General features: G+C 41.4%; 1 protein-coding gene across 4 annotated transcripts in view; it reads left to right on the top strand.

Moving 5' to 3' along the window:
* The first annotated feature begins 2,721 nt into the window (after positions 1-2,721).
* NOL10 (nucleolar protein 10) overlaps positions 2,722-27,805 on the top strand; it is a 116,352-nt gene continuing 91,268 nt past the window's right edge. The window contains exons 1-8 of one of the 4 annotated variants that reach the window (XM_017947280.2): positions 2,722-2,740; positions 9,676-9,721; positions 12,217-12,315; positions 18,172-18,249; positions 20,769-20,806; positions 22,667-22,803; positions 25,528-25,593; positions 26,960-27,020. In XM_017947280.2, the coding sequence (XP_017802769.1) occupies positions 12,255-12,315; positions 18,172-18,249; positions 20,769-20,806; positions 22,667-22,803; positions 25,528-25,593; positions 26,960-27,020 (441 nt within the window). In that variant the 5' untranslated portion in view covers positions 2,722-2,740; positions 9,676-9,721; positions 12,217-12,254. Of the gene's footprint in view, positions 2,741-3,563; positions 4,197-4,236; positions 4,713-9,675; positions 9,722-12,216; positions 12,316-18,171; positions 18,250-20,768; positions 20,807-22,666; positions 22,804-25,527; positions 25,594-26,959; positions 27,021-27,805 lie in introns of those variants that run through there. The other 3 variants (XM_003908272.5, XM_021924570.2, XM_003908274.5) reach the window with 3 other exon arrangements.

Here is a 27,805-nt window from a genome sequence, read left to right as displayed (position 1 = left end):
GACAGGATGCTGTGTGACACACAATACTAGAAACAGTGGAGAAGCTGCACCTTGCACTGCAGCTCCATTCTCAGCGGGAAGCAACCCAGAAGGGAAGCAGGTCAAATTCTCAGGCCAGCGATTGTAGAGAGGGAGCTGTCCTGGCATGAGGACTGTGGATACCCCGTTTCATCTCAAAGTAAACACCATGTGCCCTTGCATGTGGTTCCTGACTATAAGCTCTGACACTCTTGGTTGGAGAGACAAAATGTTTAAGTGGATGTGTATGAAAAATGAAGAATCATCTGGTTGGGCGTCATGGCTCACACCTGTAATTCCAGCACTTTGGGAGGCCAAGGCAGGAAGATCACAGGAGCCCAGGAGTTCAAGACCAGCCTGGGCAACATAGTGAGACCACGTCTTTATTATGAAAAATATATATATATGTCTGTGTGTGTATATATATGACATATGTATGTGTATATATATAAGCGATATATATGTGTGTGTGTATATATATACATATAAAACATTTAAAAAGAGAAACAGGCTGGACGTGGTGGCTCAGGTCTGTAATCCCAGCACTTGAGGCCAAAACAGGCAGATCGCTTGAGCCCAGTTCAAGAGCAGCTTGGCCAACACAGCAAAACCCCGTCTCTATAAAAAATTTAAAACTTAGCTGGGCATGTTGGTGCACACCTGTAGACCTAGTTACTCAAGGAGGCTGAGTTGGGAGCATCGCTTCAGCCCAGAAGGTGGAGGTTGCAGTGAGCTGAGATGGTGCCACTGCACTCTGGCCTGGGTGACAGAGATCCTGCCTCAAAAAAAAAAAAAGAAAAGAAAAAGAAAAAAAAGACAGTCATCTGCAGAGATCTGCAGTGAGCTATGCTGTTTTTAATATTACCAAAGGCTGAACTACATGGAACAAAAAATTACGACTTTGGATCAGGACAGGGTGCTATGCTCCTCACAAAATTCATGTTGAAATCCTAACCCCCAATGTGATGGTATGAGGTGGGACATTGATTAGGTCTTGTGTGTGTTTGTATGTGTGTGTGTGTGACAGGATCTCACTCTGTTGCCCAGGCTGGAGTGCAATGCTGTGATGTTAGCTCACTGCAACCTCCGCCTCCTGGGTTTAAGCAATTCCCGTGCCTCAGCCTCCACATTAGCTGGGACTACGGGTGCCCACGCCCACACCTGGCTAATATTTGTATTTTTAGTAGAGACAGGGTTTTGCCACGTTGGCCAGGCTGGTCTAGAACTCCTGGCCTCAAGTGATCCGCCCACCTCAGCCTCCCAAAGTGCTAGGATTACAGGTATGAGCCACTACGCCTGGTCATGATTAGTTTTGTTTTTTTTTTTTGAGACGGAGTTGCCTAGGCTGGCGTGCAGTGGCACCATCTCAGCTCAAAACAACCTATGCCTCCCGGGTTTATGCAATTCTCCTGCCTCAGCCTCCCCAGTAGCTGGGACTACAGGTGCGCACCACTATGCCTAGCTAATTTTTGCATTTTTAGTAGAGACGGGGGTTTCACTATGTTGGCCAGGCTGCTCTCGAACTCCTGACCTCATGATCTGCCTGCCTTGGCCTCCCAAAGTGCTGGGATTACAGGTGTGAGCCACCGTGCTTGACCCATGATTAGGTCTTTAGGGCAGAGCTCTCATGAATGGGATTGGTGCCCTTATAAAATACAGGTTGAGTATCCCTCATCTGAAAACCCAAAATCTAAAATGCTGCAAAATCTGAAACTTTCTGTCAATGTGATACTCAAAAGGAAATGCTCCCTGGAGCATTTCGGATTTGAAATGTTTGGATTAGGGATGCTTAACTGGTAGACCCATCTCTGTAAAAACAAAACAGCCAGCTGTGGTGGTATGCCTGTACTCCCAGCTACTCAGAAGGCTAAGGTGGAAGGACAGCTTGAGCTCATGAGTTTGAAGCTGCAGTGGGTCATGATCATGCCACTGTATTCCAACCTGGATGGCAAAGTGAGATGCCCCCATGGGAAAAAACCCACAACCCCAACAGAAAGTAGATTAGTGGTTGTCTAGGGCTTGGGTGGGGGATGGGGCATGGAGTGAATGCTAATTGAGGCTGGGGTTTCTTTTTGTTCTAAAAATGATTGTGGTGATGGTGGCAGAACTCTGAATACACTAGAAGTCATTATATTGTACATTAAACGGGGACATTTTATAGCATGTTAATTGTATCTCAATAAAACTGTTAAAAAGGAAATGCTAATGGAATTTGGATACATTTCCACTTATTTGGTATATGCCATTTATTTTGTTTTATTTTACAAACACTTACATGGTCTTACTATGTGCCAAGTACTGCGTTCCAAACGCTTTATAAATATGAACGTATTTCATCCTCATAACTCTGTCAAGTGGATACTATTGCTATCTCCATTTTACACAGGTACAGAGAGGTGAAGTAACTTACCTAAGATCTTCCAGTTAAAAATGGCAGTCAGGATTTGAACCCTGCCAGTCTGGCTTCAGAGTCTGTGATCTTTATTTTTCAAGAGATAGGGTCTTGCTATGTTACCCAAGCTGGAGTGCAGAGTTAGTCACAGGCATGATCCCATTACTGATGAGCATGGGAGTTTTGACTTGCTCCATTTCTGACCTGAGTTGCTTCACTCCTCCTTAGGTAACATGGTGGTCCCTGGCTCTTGTGGGGTCACCATATTGATGCCAAACTGAGGACACCCAATGCTCGTTGTGTACTACAGCCAAGAACTCCTGAGCTCAGGTGATTCTGCTTCAGCTTCACTAGTAGCTAGGACTGTAGACCTGTGCCACCAAGCCAAGCCAGAGTCTGTGATCTAACCATTCTATTATGCCACCTTTCCCAAGGACGTTTACAGTTTTTCTTAACTGTAACCAGTGCAGAAAATTAAAAATTCGTGGAGGATCTTAAATTTGAGGACAGAGTTTAGGAATATATCCCTATGTACATGGCTAAATGTAAATACGTAGCAATGCCTAATAGAGGCCAGGCACTGTTCTGGTACTCTGGGTAGGGGTGGATAGGGAATATAAGGACAAATGATATAGGGTCCACGAAGAACTCTCAACCTAATTCAGATGCAATGTGGTGTTGGTATTTGAGAGTTTCCAAAAATGTTCTGGGTAGGAGAGCAAAACAAACATTTGGGTTTTAGAAAGTAAGGCATAAAATAATTTATTCATTAAATCAAAGGCGGTAAGACCAGTTGGGAAAGTGATAATCCAAAAATAGTAAGTATTTGAGTCTCAGCAGGAGGAATGAAAACAAATTACTTCAAGGAAATATTTCATAATTAGAAATATCCAGGTTTAGATACTGAAAATGAGGGCCAGAGATAGGAATGGGTTGAAGATGGCTCTACAGTCTTTTTTTTTTTTTGAGCCGGAGTCTCACTCTGTCGCCCAGGATGGCACAGTGGCGCGATCTCAGCTCACGGTAACCTCTGCCTCCCGAGTTCAAGCGATTCCCCCACCTCAGCCTTCAGAGTAGCTGAGATTACAGGCGCGCGCCACTAGGCCCGGCTAATTTTTGTATTTTTAGTAGAGACGGGGTTTCACCATCTTGGCCAGGCTGGTCTTGAACTCCTGACCTCAGGTGATCGGCCCGCCTCGGCCTCCCAAAGTGTCAGGATTACAGGCGTGAGCCACTGCACCCGGCCTACAGTACTTCTAACGTAACATCTCAGAAACATTGGAGGAGAGAAAAGAATACACTTCCACTCGGAATTCGCACCCTGGTCGCCTTCGCTCGCTGGGTTCGCTCGCTGAACCGCCTCGCCCCCGCCTGGAAGGATGACATCTCGGCCTGGGCAGAGACTCGAAAGCCTCCTCCTGCCGCTCGGGATGCTAACAGCAGGGAGAGCAGTGTCTAGTCTTGCCCGTAGGAGCGTCGCCGACAGCCGCGCCGGGTTGCCAGAACTTCACTAGTTACCCTCCCGGCCGCCGCTCTTCCAGCATTCACCCCCTTCCCTCTTCTGGGAACCTGCGCACGTCTTCCGGCGCCCGCAAGTGCGTCATCAGCCGGCGCCAGCGGCCGCATGCCGGCTGAGCAGGGGCTTTGAGGGCCGGGGATTCCGGTGCTCGAGCACGCTGGTAGGAAAGGACCCGGGACTTGAACAGTGTTGTGCGCCGCCATGCAGGTTTCCAGCCTCAATGAGGTGAAGATTTACAGTCTCAGCTGCGGCAAGTCCCTTCCTGAGGTGAGTCACTTTCCGGCCCCCTCACGAACTCTTTGGGGTCGTCCTCCTCGTGGGACAGCCGCCCCTCTCCTGGGCCCTAGCGTCTGTTTTAGCTGGACTGTGGTCACCCCCCGACTCGGGGAGGCCCAGAGGCGGCTGACAGTTTCCTGGGGAGGTGTCGGCATTGGGAAACGAGGACACTGCCGTCACCGCGCCAGAAGCTGGACCAAGGGATAATCAGGGTCGGTGAACTTTGCTGGAACTTTTGTAAAGTTTTCTGTTCCAGAGAACGCATCCATTTGGGCTTCTTTGGATGTTCACAGTCCTTGCCACACACTGAGAAGGAAAACATGGACAGATCTCTCCCCCATATAGCCATCAGCTGTTTGTGGAGTCCCTTTCATTTGCCAGGTCTTAGGGATACAACGGTGAACAAGGGAGATACAGACTTCGCATCTGCAGAATTTATGGTGTGGAGGACAGTATTTTCAAGACTTGATTCCTAGTCTTAAAGTTGGAAAGGGCTTGGACAAATCGGTAATTCGCTTCCAATCTTCTCGTGTTTAATAATGCAGCTGAGATTTAATAATGTGTTTAATATGCAGCTGAGATCCAGGAAGGGGAATGGTGGCTTGTCCAGCATGACACACCTAGGCAATGAAACTTTTCTTTTGTTTCTTCTACGTGGTGATCAAGCCTCTGTCCAAGCACTACCTTTTGTGGAAGCTCATTTCCATTTTGAGACTCTGCACTTGTTAGAAAGTGGTTTTTCAAATATGTCACCTTATAGCATGCCACTGTTGGTCTGAGTCCTGCCCTTGGAAAACAGAATAAATATAGCCCTCCTTCCATGTGTCTGCTTCTACAAAAATTTGGAGCCAGTGCTTAGGTTTTTCCTTTCTTCCTAAAATTCTGATTTAAATATTGCCCTGTCTTCCAGTTGTTCTTCACACCTCATGAGCTTTCTCATTTTGTTTATTCATTCTCCGCACCTGTTAAGAAGTTACTATGTGCAAGCAACTCTGTTTTAAGTTTTGGGATATATGGTGGACATTTCAGATAAGGTTCCCTGTTGGGGAAAAGGAAAATAAACAAGTGAGCAAATAAGGCAATTTCAGGTAGTCAAAAAGTACTTTTCGTGATGAATGATTAGAAGAGAGCCGTTTTGGATAAAGTGTTGAAAGTGTTTTGGATAAAACCTTCGGGCAAGGCCTGTCTACAAGAGGTGACATATGAGCAGAAACTTGAATGATGAAGAGGGGTCAGTCATATGAAGATGGGGGAAGAGTTTTCAGTGCTGAGAACAGAAGGTGCAAAGGTCCCCACATGGGAATGTACTGGATATGTAGGAGGACCGGAAGAGGCACAGGTGTGATTGTAGTATGCTGAGTGAGGGGGCGAAGGCAGAGTGGATGAGGCTGGAGAGGTAGGCCTGGTAGGAAAGGTAGGAAGTTCAAGTTTTATTCTTAGTGCTGCTGGAAGTCACTGTTGTGTTTCCACGTGGGCTGCTGTGTGACAGATGACTGGCTGGGGAGGGTTCGAGTGGGGATGAATTAGGTAGTCCGGGTGAGTGACTTTGGTGGCTTGGGCTTGCCTGGGAAGAAAGGAGATGCTAAGACACAGTGACTCAGGACATATTTTGTAGATAGGGCTGATGGAACTTACTAATGGATTGGATTCTTGGTAGAGGGAAGTTGAGGTGACAAAAAGGAAGGAATCAGAGAACTCTTCAGTTTTGAGTCTGAACAAGTGGGTGCATGGTGGTGCTGCTAACTGACATGGAGAAGAATCAAGAAGGAACACGTTAAAGGGTGGAGAGGAGGAACGTAGTGAGCAAAAAGAATCAAGATTTTTTTTTTTTTTTTTTTTTTTTTTGAGATCGCATGCAATGGCCTGATCTTGGTTCACTGCAACCTCCCGGGTTCAAGCAGTTCTCCTGCCTCAGCCTCCCCAGTAGCTGGGACTACAGGCACACACCACCAGGCCCAGCTAATTTTTGTATTTTTAGTAGAGACGGGATTTCACTATGTTGGCCAGGATGGTCTCGATCTGACCTCGTGATCCACCCGCCTCGGCCTCCCAAAGTGCTGGGATTACAGGCATGAGTCACTGCGCCTGGCCCAAGATTTTTATTTTCAATGGTGAACATTTGAAGTTCTAATACATACCAAATGGAAATGTTGAGTAGTTAGCAGTTGCATGGATACTAGTATGGAGATTGCAGTTAAGTCACTGTCATTGTTTGGGACAGGGTGAGAGCAAATTGTGAGAGAATGAACAGAAGAGAACTGGGCTGAGGACCTGAGGCAGTCTTAACGTTTGCATCTAAGAAGAGGAGGGGAACCCAGCAAAGAAGAAGGAGTAGTAAGCACTGATGGAAGGGGAGACTCGGAAATGTGTGCTTTTGTAGAAGCAAGTGTTTCAAGGAGGAGGAGTGGTCACCTGTGTCAACTGCTAATGAGAGCTTCAGTAAGATGAAGGCAGAAAAGAGACCATTGACTTTGGCATGATGCAGCACCATTGACCTTGGTGAGGAGTTCCAGTGGAATGGTAGGGAGAGTAGCTTGAGCTGAGTGGATTTGGAAACCCCTGCTTGTCCTGGTTAATGCCCTGCTTGTCCTGGTTAATGTTTTCTGGTTTGTTGTTTTTTTTGAGACGGAGTCTTGCTCTGTCACCCAGACTGCAGTGCAGTGGCGCCATCTCTGCTCACTGCAAACTCCACCTTCTGGGTTCACGCCATTCTCCTGCTGCAGCCTCCCGAGTATCTGGGACTACAGGTGCCCACCACCATGCCCAGCTAATTTTTTGTATTTTTAGTAGAGACGGGGTTTCACTGTGTTAGCCAGGATGGTCTCGATCTCCTGACCTCGTGATCCTCCCGCCTCGGCCTCCCAAAGTGCTGGGATTACAGGCTTGAGCCACCGCCCCTGGCCGTTTTCTGGTTATTTCTTTGAGGTGTGGTACCTAAACTACACGTGGAACCCTATTGTTGTCTGATCTGTGCAAATATTGCTTCTCTCCTTCTGGGCTTTACCTTTTTGTTAATGTAGAGAAGCCTCTACATTTACTCCCCAGGTGATCCGATGCAGCTTTAAGCACATCTGCGTATCCTTAACTATCACATTGACATTTCTAGCCCTTACCTCTACGCTGAACTGGACTTGTGTGTCCAGCTGTTTCTTGACATCCCTACTTGCATGTCTGATAGGTATCTCAAACTTAACTTGTCCAAAGTAGAACACCAGCTTTCCCCCCACATTTGCCCCTCCTCCAACCTAGTGGTCTTTGCTCTCTCAGTCAGTGGCAACTCCATCCCTCAAGCCATTGATGCCAAAAGCACTGGAGGTTTTTTGTTGTTTCTTTGCTCTCATACAATCCATTAGAAAATGCTGTTGGTTCTGTCTTCAGTATAGATCCAGAATCCAGTCATCTCCATTACCGCCACTGATCAAGACACTGTCACCCTGGATTATGCAATTGCAGTTATTGCAGTTGACTTCCAAGCAGTTTCTCAGTTTCCGCCCTCTACCCCTTTATTCCACAGTCTATTATCAGTAAGCTGGCAGAGTGATCCTCTACTCAAAACCCTCCAGTGGCTCCTGGTCTCTTGGGAGTGAAAAGCAGAGTCCTTTGAGTGGCCTATAAGGTCCTACTTGATGTTGTGCCTTCCTGCCCTCTTCTCTGAGCTCAGCGGTCGCTGTTCTCCACCTTCCACTGGCCTCACAAGTCTCCTCACTGCTCGAGACCAGGCACACGCTTGCCTTAGGACCTTGGTGCTGGGGATTCCCCCTGCCTGCCTGCTTTTCTCCCAGATGTTCACCAGGCTTGCCTCCTCATGCCTTTCAGGTCATTGCTCAAGAGAACCTTAACCTTATTTAAAATTATAATTCTCCACCAACACTTCGTCTCCTTTTCTTGCTTTATTTTTTCCGTGGTATACATAACCATCAGACATTTTAATTGTTTTACTTCCTTATTTGTTGGTGTTCCCTCACTTGAAAGAAAGCTTCATGAAAGGAGGGGTTTTTAGATTAATTAATTAATTAATTAATTAATTTTTTTGAGACAGGGGTTTACTCATTGCCCAAGCTGGAGTGCAGTGGCACAATCATGGCTCACCTCAGCCTTGACTTCCCTTGGGCTCAACGATCCTTGCCCCTCAGCCTACTGAGTAGCTGGGACTACAGGTGCGCACCAGCATGCCCAGTTTCTTTTTTTTTTTTTTTGGTAGAGACAGTGATCCCACTTTAGTGCCAGGCTGGTCTCGAGCTCCTGGGCTCAAGTGATCCCCTTGCCTCAGTGCTGGGATTATAGGTATGAACCACTGCAGCCAGCCAAGAGGGTTTTTTTTTTTCCGTGTTTTATTTACTACTGCTATACCTAATTACTGGCATTTAGTATACTAAATAAATATTTGTTTAATGTATTGATGAATAAAGTTAATTTTCATTTCCAGCCCTATCACACTTTTGACTTGGGGCTGTGATTTTTGTTCATACAATTTGACCTAAAAATCTCCCATTCTGGAGTTAATCAGCTTTTGTTGTATTTTTAACGCTGTTAAATTTATTTTCATTAGTTTTCCAGTGGTTAAGCCTGTTTTTTTTGAGACGAAGTCACCAGGCAGGAGTGTAGTGGCAAGATCTCAGCTCCCTGCAACCTCCGCCTCCCGTGTTCAAGTGATTCCCCTACCTCAGCCTCCCAAGTAGCTGGGATTACAGGTGCCCACCACCACGTCTGGCTAATTTTTTGTATTTTAGTAGACACAGGGTTTCACCATGTTGGCCGGGCTGGTGTCTATCAGCCTCCCAAAATGCTGGGATTATAGGCATGAGCCACTGTGCCTGGCCAAGTATCAGCTATTTGGTCAGTTACTTATCTGGTTTTATTCTTTGTAAAAAATGTATTTCTATAAGAAACATTCTCCTATAAATGTTTTACTTTTTAAATTCTCACTTAAATAAATTAAGTTGTTCTGTATATTTAGTTATAACCGATAATATTTGAGGCTTTCTGTTTTCCTTTAGATTGGATTGGGTTAGTTTAGATTGGATTAGGTTAGATGGGTTAGTTTTTCTCTTGTGTAAAAGGTTGTAGTTCAAAAAATGTCTTAGCTGGCTGGGCCTGGTGGCCCGTGTCAGTAGACCTAGCATTGTGGAAGGCAAGGGTGAGAGGATTGTTTGAGCCCAGGAGCTTGAGGCTTCGGTGAGCTGCAGTCACACTGCATCACTGTACTCTAGACTGGGCAAGCATGAGACCCTGCCTCTAAAAAAGTAAAAATAAAAGAAATTATCTAATGTATGTAAGTATACACAAGAAAAAAAGCCAGGAGATATTTAATATGTTAAGAGTAGAGTTAGGATTAGAGAATTTTTTTGCTTCATATGTTATATATTCCTATAAAGTTTGAATTTTTAAATATAAGCATGTATTGATTTTGCAAGCTGAAAAAAATTTAGCAAAGTTTGTTTTAAAATAAAGTCTCTTCATTTTCTTTAAGTGGCTTTCTGATAGGAAGAAGAGAGCACTACAGAAGAAAGATGTAGGTGAGTATTGTTTTTTCCCGCTTCAGCTGCATTAGTGATTCGTGTTCTAATGCTTTTACTCATTTGCTGTTATCATATACAAGTGAGGATTTATAAGAATGCAGTAACATATAGTGGAAAATGAATGCTGTTGTCTCTTTCCTTTTTTTTTTTTTCCTTTGACATGGGGTCTCGCTGTGTTGCCCAGACTGGTTTCTAACTCCTGGGCTTGAGCAGTCCTCCCACCTTGGCCTCCCAAAGTTTTGGGATTACAGGCATGAGCCTCTGCACCCAGCCCTTCTCCTTCTTCTTCTTCTTTTTTTTTTTTTTTTTGAGACGGAGTTTCAGTCTTGTTCCCTGGGCTGGAGTGCAATGGCGCGACCTCAGCTCACTGCGACCTCCACCTCCCGGATTCAAGCAATTCTCCTGCCTCAGCCTCCTGAGCAGCTGGGATTACAAGCCACCATGCCCGGCTAATTTTTTTTGTATTTTTAGTAGAGATGGGGTTTCTCCATGTTGGTCAGGCTGGTCTCGAACTCCCCACCTCAGGTGATCCTCCTGCCTTGGCCTCCCAAAGTGCTGGGATTACAGGCATGAGCCACCACGCCTGGCTGCCTTTCTCCTTCTTAAGAAACTTTTTACTGTGATTGATATATTCCTGGTGGGTATGGGATTTTGATTTTACCTTATTAACTAATGAGTTAGCCTGTTACTGTTTCACGGATAACAACGGTAAGATGCAAGACTCCTGAGTTAGAGATGCAGATTTTATTACTCACAGCACAGTAAATAGCATGAACATCAGCATATTTGTGCCAGTTCCCCTCTTGAGTCTCCTGGAGACACTTAGCACAGTCCAGATGGATGCTTGGCACACAGTGGATTTGTGTTGTGGCTGAGCAACACAGCTTGGGAAGTCCACTGCTTTTCTAGCAAGTGGTAAGCAAACCTGTGCTTTGTCTAGAAGGGATGTGTTACCTCTCTGTCAAGGTTCTCAGCAGCGTAAACAACCCTGAGAAATGGCTCAGGTTAGAGTGACTGGGGCCTTGCAATCTCGCCATACCCAGTAAGCATGCAGGTCCAAGGAGGACTGTCTCTCCTGTTGCTTTGCTCTCTGGTGTATCAAAATCTTATCCTGTGAATTAAATCCATTTATCAGTGTTTGAGATACAGAGACAATGAGCATTTTTTGAAGAAAGGAATTTTACATGTAGGATATATGAACCTGAACATTAAAAGATGATTGTAGAAGATGATTCTTTTAAATTTACGGCAGCAAGAAATTGTAAGAAAAATTCTAACTTAAATAATTTTGGTGAACAAGTTTTCATTATGTTTTCTTCATTATAGCTTGTCACATATGAAAGAAAATTTATTTTCCCATATTTTTGTTTAACTTATTCTTTAAAGACCTAAGGTATCAAAGGGATTTCCTCTTGTCTGCAGATAATTGGTGCCAACAGAGGCATAAGTCAGCTTGGTAGTAGTTTCTTATATAAACTTAAGAGTTCGGGCCAGGCATGGTGGCTTACGCCTCTGATCCCAGCACCTTGGGAGGCCCAGACGGGCAGATCACGAGGTCAGGAGTTCAAGACCAGCCTGGCCAACATAGTGCAACCCCATCTCTACTAAAAATACAAAAATTAGCCAGGCATGGTGGCACGTGCCTGTAGCCCCAGCTACTCAGGAGGCTGAGGCAGGAGAATCGCTTGAACCTGGGAGGTGGATTTTGCAGTGAGCCGAGATTGTGCCACTGCACTCCAACTTGGGCAACAGAATAAGACTTTGTCTCAAAAAAAAAAAAAAGAGTTTAGAGGCTTAAACCTGTCATTTAGGAGAAAAAAAAATTATAAGATTTTTTTCTTTGCCGTGATTGAGTAATAATAGTGGTTTAGGAGCCTGGTGCAGTGGCTCACTCCTGCAGTCCCAGAACTTTGGGAGGCTGAAGTGGGAGGATTGCTTGAGCCTAGAAGTTCGAGACCAGCCTGGGCAATGTGGCAAAACCCCATCTCTACAAAAATACAAAAATACCTGGGTGCAGTGGCATACACCTATAGTCCTAGCTCTTTGGGGGGCTGAGGTGTGAGGATCGCTTGAGCCCAGGAGGTTGAGGCTGCAGTGAGCCATAATCGTGCCACTGCACTACAGCCTGGGTGACAGAGTGAGACCCTGTCTCAAAAAGTGGTTTAATGTTTATGCTCTTCCTCCTATAACTCTGAATGTTTGATACACTGTTGTGGAAATTTTTTTTTTTCAATTAATGGTGATACTTTTTTTCCTCTTGAAAAGTGAAAATGAAATACTTAGCTTAGAAAAACAATATATGAGCTAAGGAAAAAAACCTTTGCTGTTTAATGGTTGGGCTGGAAGGCCAACCATTTCCCAAGGCTGGGAAGCATTTGGGATGAATTTTACCTGTTTATGGTTGTGGTGACTGCTTGGCATACATTTGTCTTCTTATGTTAGACAATAAGCACATGTTAGCTAAACTAAGTTGTTTTTTTCTCTCCTTTTAGATGTCCGTAGGAGAATTGAACTTATTCAGGATTTTGAAATGCCCACTGTATGTACCACTATTAAGGTGTCAAAAGACGGACAGTACATTTTAGCAACTGGTAAGCATCTTTTTGGTTATGATTTCCATGCGTTTTGTACCAGGAAATGCTGTGATGGGAAAGATTTTTTTTGTTGTTGTTGTTTTTAACCATAATATTTTATTATAAAAAACTTAAAACGCACAGAAATATTGAAAAAATTGTAAACACCCACTTTACTACTACCTAAATTCCGCAGTAAATAGTTTACTCTGCAGTATTTGATTTATCCCGTGCATCTGTCTCTTTGTTCATACATCAGTCCATCTTGTTTCTTCGATGCATATCAGTGTAAGTTGAAGATACCAGTGTACTTCACCCCAAAACACCTTAGCATGTATATCATTAGCTGGAGTTCAATATTTATCAATATTTACTTATGGCTTTTTTCAAGATAAATTTACATTGGTGAAATGCACAGATCCTAAGTTTACCATTTGATTAGTTTTGACAAATGCACATGCTTGTGTAACTCAAAGCTCTATCAAGATACAGAACGTTTTTTTCCTGCAGAAAATGTCTCCCACTCGTGCAGAGACAACCATTGCTGATTTTTTTCAGTATAGACAAGTTTAGCCTGTTTTATAACTTAATATAAATGTAGTCATACACTGTATATTCTTTCTCTGTGAGACTTATTTCATGTAGGATTTTGTATTTGAGATTCATGCATGTTGTTACATGTGTCAATAGCTTCTTTTTTTTATTACCAAAAAATAGATGACTAAACCACAGTTTATTTACTCATTCTCCATGTAATGAGCACTTGGGCTATTTTCATTCAGTTTTTTGACTATTACTAATAAAGCACTCTGAACAATTGCATAGAAGTCTGTTTTGTGGGTATATGCTTTCATGTCTTTGGTAAATACCTAGGAGTGGAATTTTTGGGTCCTGGGTAGGTGTATGTTTAGTAATCTGGGAAACTTCCAAGTCTTTCCCCAAAGTGATCGTATCATTTGCACTCCTACTAACAATGAATGAGAGTTTCAGGAAAGGTCACTTATAACATGGTTTTCTGTATAATGTACTAATTTTTAAAAATATCCCTAAGATTTTACATTAACAGTATTTATCATTATCAAAAAATCATGAAATATAGAGAACTTTTACTGTGTTGGCGTGTTGAACAGTGTCACCCAACCTTTAGTGGTTATGATTTTGGTGCATTAGTCCTGTATATTGTCCAAACATTTTTTGCTGGTATCAGTATTCCTTTTCCAACCACTTTCTTTTTGGTAACACCTTTTATACCCACACAGGCCAGTCTCTTTTGCTTTGTGTTAATGATTATCTCAGTACTAACTAACACTATCTACATCTGTTAGCCTTCAGTTTTATGTTCAGAAACTGGTAAAAAAGAATTGAGGAAATCTAAGCTATATGGACACCCTTATTGAAGACTAGAAGAAAGTTAAATTTTCTTCATTTTATAGATCCAGAGATATTAAGTGACTTGTCTAAGCTCACAGATCTAGTACTTAAGAAAGCTAGGATACAGATTTGTTAAATGACACTTTCTTTTATGAAATCATCCTCTATTTCTATGCAAAATTGGTGGCTTTTCTTCTTCTTCTTTTGTTTTTGTTTTAAACAGAGTCTCACTCTGTCACCCATTCTGGAGCGCAATGGCATGGTTTTGGCTGACTGCAGCCACTGCCTGCCGGGTTCAAGTGATTCTCCTGCGTCAGTCTCCTGAATAGCTGGGACTACAGGTGTGCACCACCACACCTAGATAATATTTGTATTTTTTTAGTAGATATAAGGTTTCACTATGTTGGCCAGGCTGGTCTGGAACTCCTTGCCTCAAGTGATCCACCCGACTGGGCCTCCCAGAGTGCTGGGATTTTAGGTGTGAGCCACTGCGCCTGGCCTAATGACTATCCTTCTTATTCAGAACTTCTCGGTTTTATTTTATCTTAAAAATATTTCATAAATAATATGTGGGCTGAGCAGGGTGGCTCACGCCTGTAGTCCCAGCACTTTGGGAGGTGAAGCAGGCAGATCACATGAGGCCAGGAGTTCGAGACCAGCCTGCCCAACATGGTGAAATCCTGTCTCTGTTAAAAATAAATTAGCTGGGTGTGGTGGCATGCACCTGTAATCCCAGCTACTTGGAGGCTGAGGCATGAGAATTGCTTGAACCCAGGTGGCAGAGGTTGCAGTGAGCCAGGATCGTGCCACTGCACTCTACCCTGGGCAACAGAGTGAGACTCTGTCTCAAAAAAAAAGAAAAGGAAGAAAATGTGAAACATGGTAGTGAGACTGAGGAACTGAATTTCATTTTTTTTTAGAGACAGGGTTTCACTCGTAACCTTGAACTTTTGGGCTCAGGCCATCCTCCTTCCTCAGCTTCCTGAGTGGCTAGAACTATAGGTGTTCACCACTATGGCCATTAATTACATTTTTTTTTTTTTTTTGAGACGGAGTTTCGCTCTTGTTGCCCAGGTTGGAATGCAATGGCGCGATCTTGGCTCACCGCAACCTCCGCCTCCCTGGTTCAAGCAATTCTCCTGCCTCAGCCTCCCAAGTAGCTGGGATTACAGGCATACGCCACCACACCTGGCTAAGTTTTATATTTTTAGTAGAGATTCGGTTTCTTCATGTGGGTCAGGCTGGTTTTGAACTCCCGACCTCAGATGATTTGCCCACCTCGGCTTCCCAAAGTGTTGGGATTACAGGTGTGAGCCACCGTGCCAGGCCAAAAAAATTTCTTTTAGTAGAGATGGGGTATTTTGCCCATATTGGTCTCAAACTCCTGGACTCAAGCGGTTGTCCACCTGTCTCTCAAAGTGCTGGGATTATAGGCATGAGCCACAGCACCCAGCTGGAATCTTTAATTTAATTTGATTTTAATTATTTTTAATTTAGATAGCTATGCATTGCTAGTGGCTGCCATATTGGACAGCACAATTGTAAAGTCCAGAGTCCTTCTGGTTTGACTTTCCTCGAGGCCTTTTTCTGGTACTGGTAGGGGAAATGGAGTTGGAGTGTCACTTGCTTCTCCATTTAGTTTGGTAGAGGTTTTTCTTTCAATGTTGGTATCTATCCGTACTTCTTTCTCAGATTCCCTTTGGTGTTCTAGGCCGTGTGGCTAAAAACAAGTTGAATGAGATTGGCCCTGAAGACCCTTCATTCTGGTTGGGGAAATAGATTATCTAAGGGAATGAACCCAGGGGATGTGCTAAGTATTGTTTTGTTATGGTAGTGACTGGCCTCTTAATTCCTTTTGGAAGCATTGGGTTTATGATCATGCCAGATTTAAATCTATCGTTAGTGGTGGTGTTAGTTTTTTCCGTTACGTGGGGATGAAAGATAAAAAATAGAGGGCCTACTTTTATTAATGTTTATATTTTTTACCACTTTTTCCCCCTGATGGCCAAAGTAATACTTGTAAGCCTTTTAAACAACACAGCAATAAAAAACAACAGGGTACAGTAGCTCATGCCTATAATCCCTGCACTTTGGGAGGCTGACGCAGGAGTGTTACTTAAGGCCAAGAGTTCAAGACCAGCTTGAGCAACATAGCAAGATTCTGTCCCTACAATAAAATAAAAAAATTAGTTGAATGTGGTGGTGTGCATCTATAGTGTCAGCTGCTCACGAGGCAGAGGCAGGAGGATTGCCTGAGCCTAGCAGTTTGAGGTTACAACGAGCTATGATTGTACCACTGTGCTCCATCCTGGGCAACAGAGCAAGACCCTGTCTCTGAAAAAAATTAAAGCCCCAAAAACAAACGACAGTGGAATACAGGTCCTGGCTATATTAAAAGTTTTATGTGTGGCCTTTCAAATTTTGTGGGGGTGTGTGTGTAAAATTGTGTGTATATATCTATCTGTATGAATGTAGATATATATACACACATATATACACACATGCATATATATGTGTGTATATATACACATACACACATGCATACAAATCTATTAAAATTATTGCCATACGACAGTGGGCTTATATTTACTGGTTTTAAACTTCTCTTTTTTAAGCTGGGTGCGGTGGTTCATGCCTATAATTCCAGCACTTTGGGAGGCTGAGGTGGGTGGATCACTTGAGTCCAGGAGTTTGAGGCAAGCCTGGGCAATGCGGTGAAACCCCATCTTTACAAAAAATACAAAAATTAGCCAGTCATAGTGGCAGGCGCCTCTTGGTCCCCGCTACTTTGGAAGCGGAGGTGGAAGGATCACTGGAGCCGAGGGAGGTTGAGGTTGCAGTCAGCCGTGATTGCACCACTGTGCTCCAGCCTGGTTGACAGAGTGAAACCCTATTTCAAAAAAGGAAAAAGAAATTCACCAAAGAAAACCCCACAAAATAACCTTTTTTTTTTTTTTTTTAAATGAAATCTTGGGTTTTGATCTATGTCAGTAAACAAAGGACTACCTCATTCTTTTAAGATATCTTTATTGGAAATACATAACATAAAATATGAAAGTCTCCGAAACTGCACTTCATGGAGATAGACTATCATTGTGAAGTTAGTTCCTCCAACTTTTGCCTTACAAAGTGCCAAAGTTAGGCCAGGCACAGTGGTTCACGCCTATAATCCTAACACTTAGGGAGGCTGAGGCAGGCAGATCACCGGAACTCAGGAGTTTGAGACCACACTGGCCAACATGGTGAAACCCTGTCTCTACTAAAAATACAAAAATTAGCCAGATGGTGGCAGGCACCTATAATCCCAGCTACTTGGGAGGCTGAGGCAGGAGAATCACTTGAATCCAAGCGTCAGAGGTAGCAGTGAGCCGAGATTGCTCCTCTGCACTCCAGCCTGGGCAACAGACCAAGACTCCGTTTCAAAGAGAAAAAAAAAAGGCCGGGCTCGATGGCTCACACCTGCAATCCCAGCACTTTGGGAGGCCAACGCGGGTAGATCACCTGAGGTCAGGAGTTTGAGACCAGCTTGACCAACATGGTAAAACCCCATCTCTACCAAAAATACAGAAATTAGCTGGTCTTGGTGGCCTGCATCTGTAATCCCAGCTACTCAGGGGTCTGAGGCAGGAGAATCGCTTAAACCTGGGAGGCTGAGGTTGCAGTGAGCCGAGATCACGCCATTGCACCCCAGCCTAAACGATAGAATGAGACTGTCTCAAAAAAAAAAAAAAAAAGACAGTGTGCCAAAGTTACCATTGCATTGTACAGAATTGGGATTGTATTATATGGATCATATTCCAGCACTCGCCTGTGCTCTCTCTGTGTACTTTTACTTTATAGTACGTTTTGGCAGCTTTCCATGTCAGTGGTTACTACAAGTCTGCCTCATCCACTTTATGGGCTATGTAATATTCCCTTGCGTGGATTTATTGTCAGTCATTCAACCATTTTCCTGTCAGTGGACATTTTATTTGTTTTCAGTTGCTGACCATTTATAAATAATGCTGCAGTGAACATTCTTGATATCTTTGGCAGGCTTGTGGATATATTTCCGTGAGTTCAATTTGTGTAAGTTGAAATATAGATTGAAAGTATAGAAACATCATGTATTTTAGGGATTATCCTTCAAAGAAGTTGTATCAATTGTATACTAATCAACAACAGTATATGGGAATATTTTACGCTTTCACCAACACAGATATTAACCGTTTTTTAAATCTTTGCCATTCTGGTGGACAAAACTGTTTCGTCGTTTTCATGTATTTTGTTAGATTACTTGTAAAGTTTCTTAGTAATTTTGTTTGGTTTTCTATGACTTGCTTGTTTAGCTTTTGCTCAGTTTTTCCTTGGGGTGTTTGAGAGGAGCTGCTTTTACATTCCTTTCTTTTGATTTGATTGCAATTAATCCTGCCTATCTCTGAACAAGAGGTATACTCAATGTATCTGTGGATGTTGACTATGAAAGTATGTCTTTAGGTTTTACATCACATTAATTTTTTGTAGGAACATATAAACCTCGGGTTCGATGTTATGACACCTATCAGTTATCCTTGAAGTTTGAAAGGTGCTTAGATTCAGAAGGTGAGTAAAAAGCTAAATTTGAATTCGTGAAAATGACTTTTTATGTTGTTTGCTTTTCTGGTTTTAAAATGAGAACAGTTTGTAATTTTTTTTTATTGCTATATAACAGATTACTGTACTACAATCCAGATGGCTTAAAACATCCATTTAGTAGCTCACAGTTGTGTGGATCTTAAGTCTGTGCAGCTTCTGTGCTCATAGAGTGTTGACCAGGTGGAGCTCTGACTTGGAGGTGCTGGAAAAGAATATGCTTCCACGTGTTAGTTTGTAGTTCTTTTAGAATTGACTAGCAGCTTTTCTGGTTTTCAGAGAAAGCCCCCTCCAAAAAAAATAAAAAAAAAAAATCAAAAGGAATTTGCTTCCAAACACACTCAGGTTGTTGTCAGTATTCAGTTTGTTGTGGTTATAGGATTGGGTTCCCATTTCCTTCTGGCTGTCAGCTGGGGGCCACTCTGTGCTTCTAGAGGCTACATGCATTTCTCATCACACGCTCATCTCCACCTTCAAACCAGCAAAAGCTCATCACATCCTCCCTGTATTTCTTTTCTTTCTTTTATTTATTTATTATTTTTTTAAAGAGATAGGATCTTGTTGCCCAGACTGGAGTACTGTGGTGTGATCATAGTTTACTGTAGCCTTGAACTCCTGGGCTCAGGTGATCCTCCTACCTTAGCCTCCCAAGTAGCTGGAACTACAGATGTGAGCCACCACGCCCCACTAATTTTATAATTTTTTGTAGAGATGGAGTCTAGTCATGTTGCCCAGGCTGGTCTCAAACTCCTGGCCTCAGCCATCCTTTCACTTTGGTCTCCCAAAGTGCTGGGATTCCAGGCATGAGCCACTGCACCCAGCCCCTTGTGTTTTGGATCTCTCTGACTTTTTATTCTGCTGCCAGCCAGAGAAACTCTGCTTTTATTTTTTATTTATTTATTTTTGAGACAGAGTCTTGCTGTGTCACCCAGCTAGAGTGCAGAGGCACGATCTTGGCTCACTGTAAACTCCACCTCCTAGATTCAAGCGATTCTCCTGCCTCAGCCTCCTGAGTGGCCGGGATTATGGGCACACTTCACCACGCCCAGCTAATTTTTGTATTTTTAGTAGAGACGGGGTTTCAGATTTGGCCAGGCTCGTCTCGAACTCCTGACCTTGTGATCCACCTACCTTGGCCTCCCAAAGTGCTGGGATTACAGGCGTGAGCCCCTGCACCCAGCTGAAACTCTGCTTTTAAAGGGCTCATATGATTATAAATCTCCCCTTTGCCATAAAATGTAGTGTAATCACTAGAGCAATGTCTTATCAATTCACAGTTTCCACACACACTCTCAAGGGAAGGGGGTTATACAAGAGTAAAGGTCACTGGGGGTCATTCTTAGAATTCTGAATGACACTAAAGTCAAATTAAAATGAGAAAGTTCAAGTACTTTTATCAATTGGCCTAGAATTTGGGATTGAGGGGAAAGGAGTTAATGGGATATGTGGTCTGTGGAATTTTATACATAGTCTCACAACTTGTTTCACCCTTTGGGTTTTTTTTTGTTTGTTTTTTTACTTTTTAGAAACAGGATCTTTTTCTGTCACCCAGGCTGGAGTACAGTGTTGTGGTCACAGCTCACTGCAGCCTCAACTACCCAGGCTCTAGAGATCTGCCTATCTCAGTCTCCCAAATAACTGAGACCACAGGTGTGCACCACCGTGCCTGGCTAATTTTTTTTTCTGTTTTTTTTTCCCCCATAGTGATAGGGTCTTACTTTGTTTATTGAAAACAATAGAAACTCTGTGTGCCACTAATAATGGCTATTTTTCACTCTTTTTATTTATCAGGTAGACTATGAATGGGTAAAAAAATGACTGTTATCTTTTTTGTTAAGCAACAATTTTTTAAATGTTCTTTAATGTATATTTGAAAGTCTTTTCTTTTTTTTGAGACGGAGTCTCACTGTGTTGCCCAGGCTGGAGTGCAGTAGTGTGATCTTGGCTCACTGCAAGCTCCGCCTCCCGGGTTCACGCCATTCTCCTGCCTCAGCCTCCCGAGTAGCTGGGACTACAGGTACCAGCAACCATGCCCGGCTAATTTTTTGTATTTTTAGTAGAGACTGGGTTTCACCATGTTAGCCAGGATGGTCTCGATCTCCTGACCTCATGATCCGCCCGCCTCGGCCTCCCAAAGTGCTGGGATTACAGGCTTGAGCCACTGCGCCCGGCCTTGAAAGTCTTTAAAATGATTTTGTTTTCAACATCTCAGAAAGAGTGTCAGAATTTAGAAGTCATTATATTTTGTGAATTTGCTTTCAGTTCTACAAGAAACCTAGTTGATATGTATTGAGAAATTATGAAGCTTTTAAGTTTTTGTTGGTGTTTTGGGACAATATACTATGACAATTTTCTTGTTTCACGTAGAGGCAGAAAAAAAACTGGTATGTGCATAATTTCTGTGTTGAATTAGAATCTTTGCATCAAGTTTGCATTGTTATTAAGAATGTTGATTGATAATTGTATTTTTCCTATTTCTTGTTTTTCAGTTGTCACCTTTGAAATTTTGTCTGATGACTACTCAAAGGTATGTTTTATAGCATTGGTTTGTACTGACTAGACCCAAGAAATGAATGAGTGGAATTTATTTTGATGATGAGCAGTTTTATGATATTTTTATTGTTAAACTAAAATGGCTGTGTAGTTCTATTGTTAAACAAAAATGGCTGTGTAGTAAAATGTAACCCATCGTTTTTTATTAATAATACAATGATACAGATAGCCTTTGGCCAATCTAATAGCAAAGTTAATTTTTCATATCATATATGAAACCTTATTTATATTTTTAAGAATTGGCAGCAGTTATGTTTTATATCATCTTATATTCTAGATTTGTGATTCTGATTTTTACATTTAACCTAGATTTATATACCAGGTTGCTTTCATTTTCTTATTTATATGTGAAAAGTAAACTAGCAGGGTTGTATGTTTAATTTTTTTTTTTAACTTTGCAAATTGTTGGGGTATATTCTGAAACAGTTCAAAATATAGCTAAGTAGATTTATTTCTTTTTTTGGTGCCATTAGTCCATCTTTCAACTCTTTTTTTGGAGACAGGGCCTCGCTCTGTCACCCGGGCTGGAGGGGCAGTGGCTTAATTTCGGATCACTGCAGCATCAACCCCCTGAGTTCAAATGATTCTCCTGCCTCCGCCTCCCGAGTAGCTGGGACTACAGGTGTGCGCCTCCACACCTGGCTGATTTTTGTATTTTTAGTAGAGATGGGGTTTCACCAGGTTGGCCAGACTGGTCTCAAACTCCTGACCTCAAGTGATCTGCCTGCCTTGGCCTCCCAAAGTGTTGGAATTACAGGCGTGAGACACGGCGCCCAACCTATCTTTCAACTCTTATAGTCACTTTCAGCAGTTATAAAATTGTCAGTAAACTCTTGGATTTAAAAGTAAAACATTTTTAGTGATGTCAAATGGCATCTTGAAAGAAAATTGAATTTTCTTAGCTGACATGACTTTGTATTTTCAGTTTTGGAAACTATCTGGTACAGTTTATCCTTTTGTCTATGGTGTCATTTATCATACGTTTTGGAACATGTAATTTTAGAGTGTATTTTCTCTAAATACTGATGAATTTGCCTTTAAATACCATCTGTTGATGTTTGAGATACCCCTTTAGTACACTAAAGTCAAGTTACAAGGAGTGTCTTTGACACTAAAGTCAAAGATACAAGGAGTTTATCATACCTTGTGTGATAATGGTGGGATTATTATTATCATTTTTTGTTTTTTATTTTTTGAGACAGAGTTTCACTCTTGTTGCCCTGGCTGGGAGTACAATGGTGCAACCTTGGCTCACCACATCCTCTGCCTCCCGGTTTCAAGTGATTGTCCTGCCTCAGCCTCCCGAATAGCTGGGATTACAGGTGCCCGCCACCATGCCCAACTACTTTTGTATTTTTAGTAGAGACGGGGTTTCTCCATGTTGGTCAGGCTGGTCTCAAACTCCTGACCTCAGGTGATCCACCCGCCTCGTCCTCCCAAAGTGCTGGGATTATAGGCGTGAGCCACTGCGCCCCACCGGGATTATTTAAATGTGTTCCCAAGTGAAAGAGGAAGCTGCTCATTGAGGGTACCATGAGAGTGCTCTGTGTTATGACATGCTCGTGCCAGGTAAATGAAGGGCATTTGTTGCAAGTCTTTAATTAGTAGGTAAGGTTTGCAGAAAAGCTATCAGGATGCAGGTAGGCATTAAGGAGCCATTGGGGAGTTTTCATTCTTAATCTCAGTGGAGAGTGTGTGCACAGACGTGTGTTTAGACAGAGAGAGAGAGAGAGAGGGGTAAGAGTTTTTCTTGGTTTGCCAGTTTTTTAGTGATGATGAAATAAACACCTAACTAGGAACCTAAGCAAATTAATTTTTTTTGTTTTATTTTCAGATTGTCTTCTTACATAATGATAGATACATTGAATTTCATTCACAATCAGGTTTTTACTACAAAACCAGAATACCAAAGTTCGGGAGAGATTTCTCTTACCACTATCCATCTTGTGACTTGTACTTTGTTGGTGCAAGGTATGGGATCTAGTCCCTCTTTCTCCTTTTCACCTCCTAAAACAACCAACTTCTGTTCCTAAATTTCTTGTACAATTTCTGTAGATAGCTTGTTTTAATAAAAAAGTGATATGTGGCTCTTGTAAAAAAAAAAAAAAAAGTAGAAAACAAAGGATAGGCAAAAAAAAAATTATTTTCTACATAATTGATTTCTACATAATCTACATATGGTACATAATCTACATATGCTGTTTTAACAACTGTTGTTTTGCTTAATACGATATTTTCTAATGTTAAAAATATCTTTGATAGTTACCTGCCTCATTGGGAAATACTGATGGGAAGTGTGTGAACCTTTTCAGTTTAGCCCAGTTACCACAATTTACGAGACACGGTATTTTAGTTATCTGTTTATCTTCTAGATTTCTGTCTCTAAGATTGTTTCATGTCAGTAATCAGTTTCTATCTGATCACTTTGTGATTAATAGGTCATATGTGGTTATGGATTCTAGTTTTAAAAAATTGGGAGAGGGCTTTATTATTTTTGGTAATTTGATAGTTTGATTTAATTTGATTTGCATGAAATGACAAAAGCATTTCAAGCATCTTTCATTGTGTAGTTGATGTCCTACATTAAACAGTCTACGAAATTCTGAACAAAAGGTCATTAGCAAGTTTTCAAAATTTTAAAAAATTGAACAGTTGTTTCAAAACCATTAAGTAGTAAATGTATTTAAGAAATTAATTAGGACAGAAGTCATAACTTTAGAACACCACTATCTACCCATGTTTTTTGTTTTGTTTTTCTGTTTTTTTTTTTTTTTGTTTTTTTTTTTTTGAGAGGGATTCTCGCTCTGTCGCTCAGGCTGGAGTGCAGTGGTACGATCTTGGCTCACAGCAACATCCGCCTCCTGGGTTCAAGTGATTCTCCTGCCCCAGCCTCCCGAGTAGCTGAGACTACAGGTACCCACCACCAAGTCCAGCTAATTTTTGTGTTTTTAGTAGAGGCAGGGTTTCACCTTGTTGGCCAGGCTCGTCTCAAACTCCTGACCTCAGGTGATTCACCTGCCTTGGCTCCCAAAGTGCTGGGATTACAGGCATGAGCCACAGTGCTGGGCCTGGTTTTTTGTTTTTTTTTTTTAACCAAAGCCATTAGTGTATCTATTTGACTGTTAGTTTTGGCAATTTATCTACAATATTTAACAGGATAAATTGTAGGCAAAAATTTAGTACAATTTCAATAGAAACACCCCTTTTTTCCCCCTGAAAGTACAGCAGTATTTGAAGGACTAATTTTTTTAAAGAAGAATAAGACATTATCTTTGCTTTTAAGTTGCTTAAAGAGTATAATTCCTACATGTGACCAACTCATTTAGGAGTTATATCTTTGGCTTCTGTTACTATGGTGCTAAATTTGGAGATATATACATGTATAATGTAGTTGATAAAGTCAGTTTCTTAGCCCTATTGCACAGTATTTCAAAACTTTTTATTCGAAGTACCTTTTTGGTTTTTAGTTTTTTATAAAGATGGGGTCTCATTATGTTTCCCAGGCTGGTCTTGAACTCCTGGGCTCAAATGATCCTCTTGCTTTGGCCTCACGAAATGTTGAGATTACGGGTGTGAGCTACTGTACCTGGCCTGTATTATTATTATTATTATTATCTTTTGAGATGAAGTCTAGCTCCGTCACCAGGCTGGAGTGCAGTGGTCCAATCTCCGCTCACTGCAACCTCCGCCTCCCAGGTTCAAGCGATTCTCCTGCCTCACCCTCCTGAGTAGCTGGGACTACAGGCACGCCCTGCCATGCCCAGCTAATTTTTGTATTTTTAGTAGAGACAGGGTTTCACCATATTAGCCATGATGGTCTCGATCTCTTGACCTCGTGATCTGCCCACCTCGGCCTCCCAAAGTGTTGGGATTACAGGCATGAGCCACTGCGCCCCGCCTATATTATTTTTATAGTCATCAAAAAGGTAGCATTTGACCAGGTATTTGGCTGGTGGCTATTATGTGTGTGTGTTTATATGTATGTGTGTGTATATATATGTGTGCGCGTGTGTGTGTGTGTGTGTGTATAAAATACATGAAAAAATATATACAAATTCATACCCATTTTAGAAAACTGGGAAAATACAGAAGAGAAAAAATTCAGGCTGGGCACTGTGGCTCATGCTTGTAATCCAGCACTTTGGGAGGCCAAGGTGGGCAGATCCCCTGAGGTCAGGAGTTCAAGACCAGCCTGGCCAACATGGTGAAATCCTGTGTCTACTAAAAATACAAAAAATTAGCTGAGTGTAGTGATGGGCGCCTGTGAGCTGAGACTGCACTGTTGCACTTCAACCTGGACAACAAGAGGAAAACTCCATCCCAAAAAAAAAGAAAAAATTCAGCCATAATTATACCACCCAGAGACAATCCTTAATATGTTTCCTTCTAGTCCTTTTTTATATACATATGTAGATACATTACGTGTACTTTTGGATCTTGTATTCTCCATCTTATTTGTAAATAGTATACTACGTAATGACTTAATAATATTTTCTTGGCATGTGAATGGTTTAAATCACTTTTATACATGAACAAATTCATAAAGTGAATATTTTTCAGATTTAGAATACATTTTTGTATCAGTTTTATAAAAAGAAGTGATGGCTTATGAGTGATATATATTTATAAAATTTATATTTACTTAAAGTTTCATTGTAGTTTAGCAGGTTTTTGACTTTCTTTATTACTTTACAGTTCTGAAGTTTATAGGTTAAACTTAGAACAAGGACGATACCTGAATCCTCTACAAACTGATGCTGCGTGAGTATTGGTTTAGTAATACTGCTATATACATTTTGACCAGGAGGTGGAGCCAGATGCTCAGTTTGTTAACAAGTAACATAAAATACTGCAATTAAGCAAAACTCCCAGCAACTTAGTTAAAAAGTGCTGTTGAATTTATTCTTAAACAAAAAATTCACCGAAAGATCGGTGATTACTTTCAAAATTAAAGCTTTTTTTCATATACTCAAATTTAAGTCAGTTAAAAACAGTTTATTATTATGACTTGCAGTGTTCTTTAAATTTACATTCATGAATTTGTTTCTCCTGTAATTCAAATTAATTTTGAATTAATTTGGAGTGCCATTTTTCAATTTTTATGCTTTGCTAGCGGACATTTAAGGTTTTTAAAGTTTCCTTTTATCATACATTATAGTCTGCACATACGTATTATGCATTAAGAGTTTTTAGGAATGAATCCATCATCGTCATCATCACAACAAATAATAACGATAAACTCAGTAGGAAAGCGCTTACTTTGTGCCAGGTGTTATTCAGTCATTTTACTTTTATTAACTCATTTTAAACTTAGAACAGATTTCTATGGTAAGTACCATTTTACAGATAGGGCAGCTGAGGCTCAGAGAGGTAAGTAGTTTGCCCAAGGCCACACAACTAGTCAAGAATAGAAGCTGGATTACTTCTCATTGTGTATATGAAGAGCTTGCTGAATTTTTCTTAGTGCTTTGAGAGGATTTTTAAAGGTTAGGCGAACATGTTGTGATAATAAGAACCAAGTAAACTCCAATTTTCTTTATTTCACATTGGCTATTAATGCTTTTATTTTTATTTTTAAAAACTTGTAGTAGTAACTTCACAATGCATTATATTGAGAGTCCTCTGTACTTTAGGCACTGCTGAACACTTTGCTGTCTTTTTCATTTAATCCCCATAACAACCCCCTGAGGTAGGTGAAATATCCATTTTACAGAGAAAGAAAATGAGACTTAGAGTGATGCACCCAGGAGAAGCTTGTCAAGGCTCAGGATTGTCATGGTGATAGCGTGTGTTCTTTTAAGAATGTTACCTGCCTTGGAAGAAAATACCTTGAAAAAATAGAGTGACCCTTTCTTCTCATGGTAGTGGAATAGTATTTCAGAAGGAAGTCCCTCCTCGTTTGTCACCTAGCAGGTAGAGTGTCACCCTGGGGATCAGAAACTCCAGTGACTGTGAGCCAAGCACTTAACCCTTTCAAACCTTGGTGTTTTCCATTTGCAGATTAGTGAGAGAGAATCTGTGTGTCTTCTTTCTTCCCAGAATTTGGGTTGGCTGTTTATTTAATATTCCTTCCCCGCTAAAGTAGCTGCTAACTAATACTTTCTCTCTTACTGCTTTCCTGTGTTAGGGAGAATAATGTTTGTGACATAAATTCAGAGCATGGCTTGTTTGCCACAGGAACCATAGAGGTAAGCATATATTGACTTTATTTTTTAGAATATTTGTTTTATATTTGATTGGACTTTTTATTTAAAGACTGAGTTGCTTGATTCCTTAGAGCAGGATAATGAGGTGATAGCTTATATATATATGTATATGTATGTATGTGTGTGTATGTATATATTTATTTATTTTTTTCGACACAAAGTCTCGCTTTGTCACCCAGGCTGGAGTGCAGTGGCACCATCTCCACTCATTGCAACCTCCGCCTCCCAGATTCAAGTGATCCTGCTGCCTCAGCCCTCCTAGTAGCTGGGATTACAGGCACGCACAACCATGCCTGGCTAATTTTTGTATTTTTAGTAGAGATGGGGTTTCGCCATGTTGGCCAGTCTGGTCTTGAACTCCTGACCCCAGGTGATCCACCTGCCTCGGCCTCCCAAAGTGCTGGGATTACAGGAGTGAGCCAGCGCGCCTGGCCGGGATTCTTTTTTTCATTTAAAAAAAAAAAAATTTTCCCCAGCTTTTTATTTTCAAAGAGTTCACATCTTTGTAAAAGTTTAGTGATAACTTATATATATTTTGCATTTTCTTTTCCTATAAAAATGTACATATATTAAAAATATTTTTTGAACCATTTGAAAATAAGTTGCAGACATGATATTTCTTCCTTAAATACTTTAAAATGGATTTCTTAAAAATAAGGACTTTCTCCTATAAAGTCATATATGTATCGTTATCATTACTAATACATTTAATATTGGTGCAATAATATATATTAAGTAGTTAACATTGATACAATCATTTTAAAATT

The sequence above is a fragment of the Papio anubis genome, chromosome 14, assembly GCF_008728515.1.
Source record: "Papio anubis isolate 15944 chromosome 14, Panubis1.0, whole genome shotgun sequence".
NCBI classification, from domain to species: domain Eukaryota; kingdom Metazoa; phylum Chordata; class Mammalia; order Primates; family Cercopithecidae; genus Papio; species Papio anubis.
This window is presented reverse-complemented; position numbering and strand designations above follow the sequence as displayed.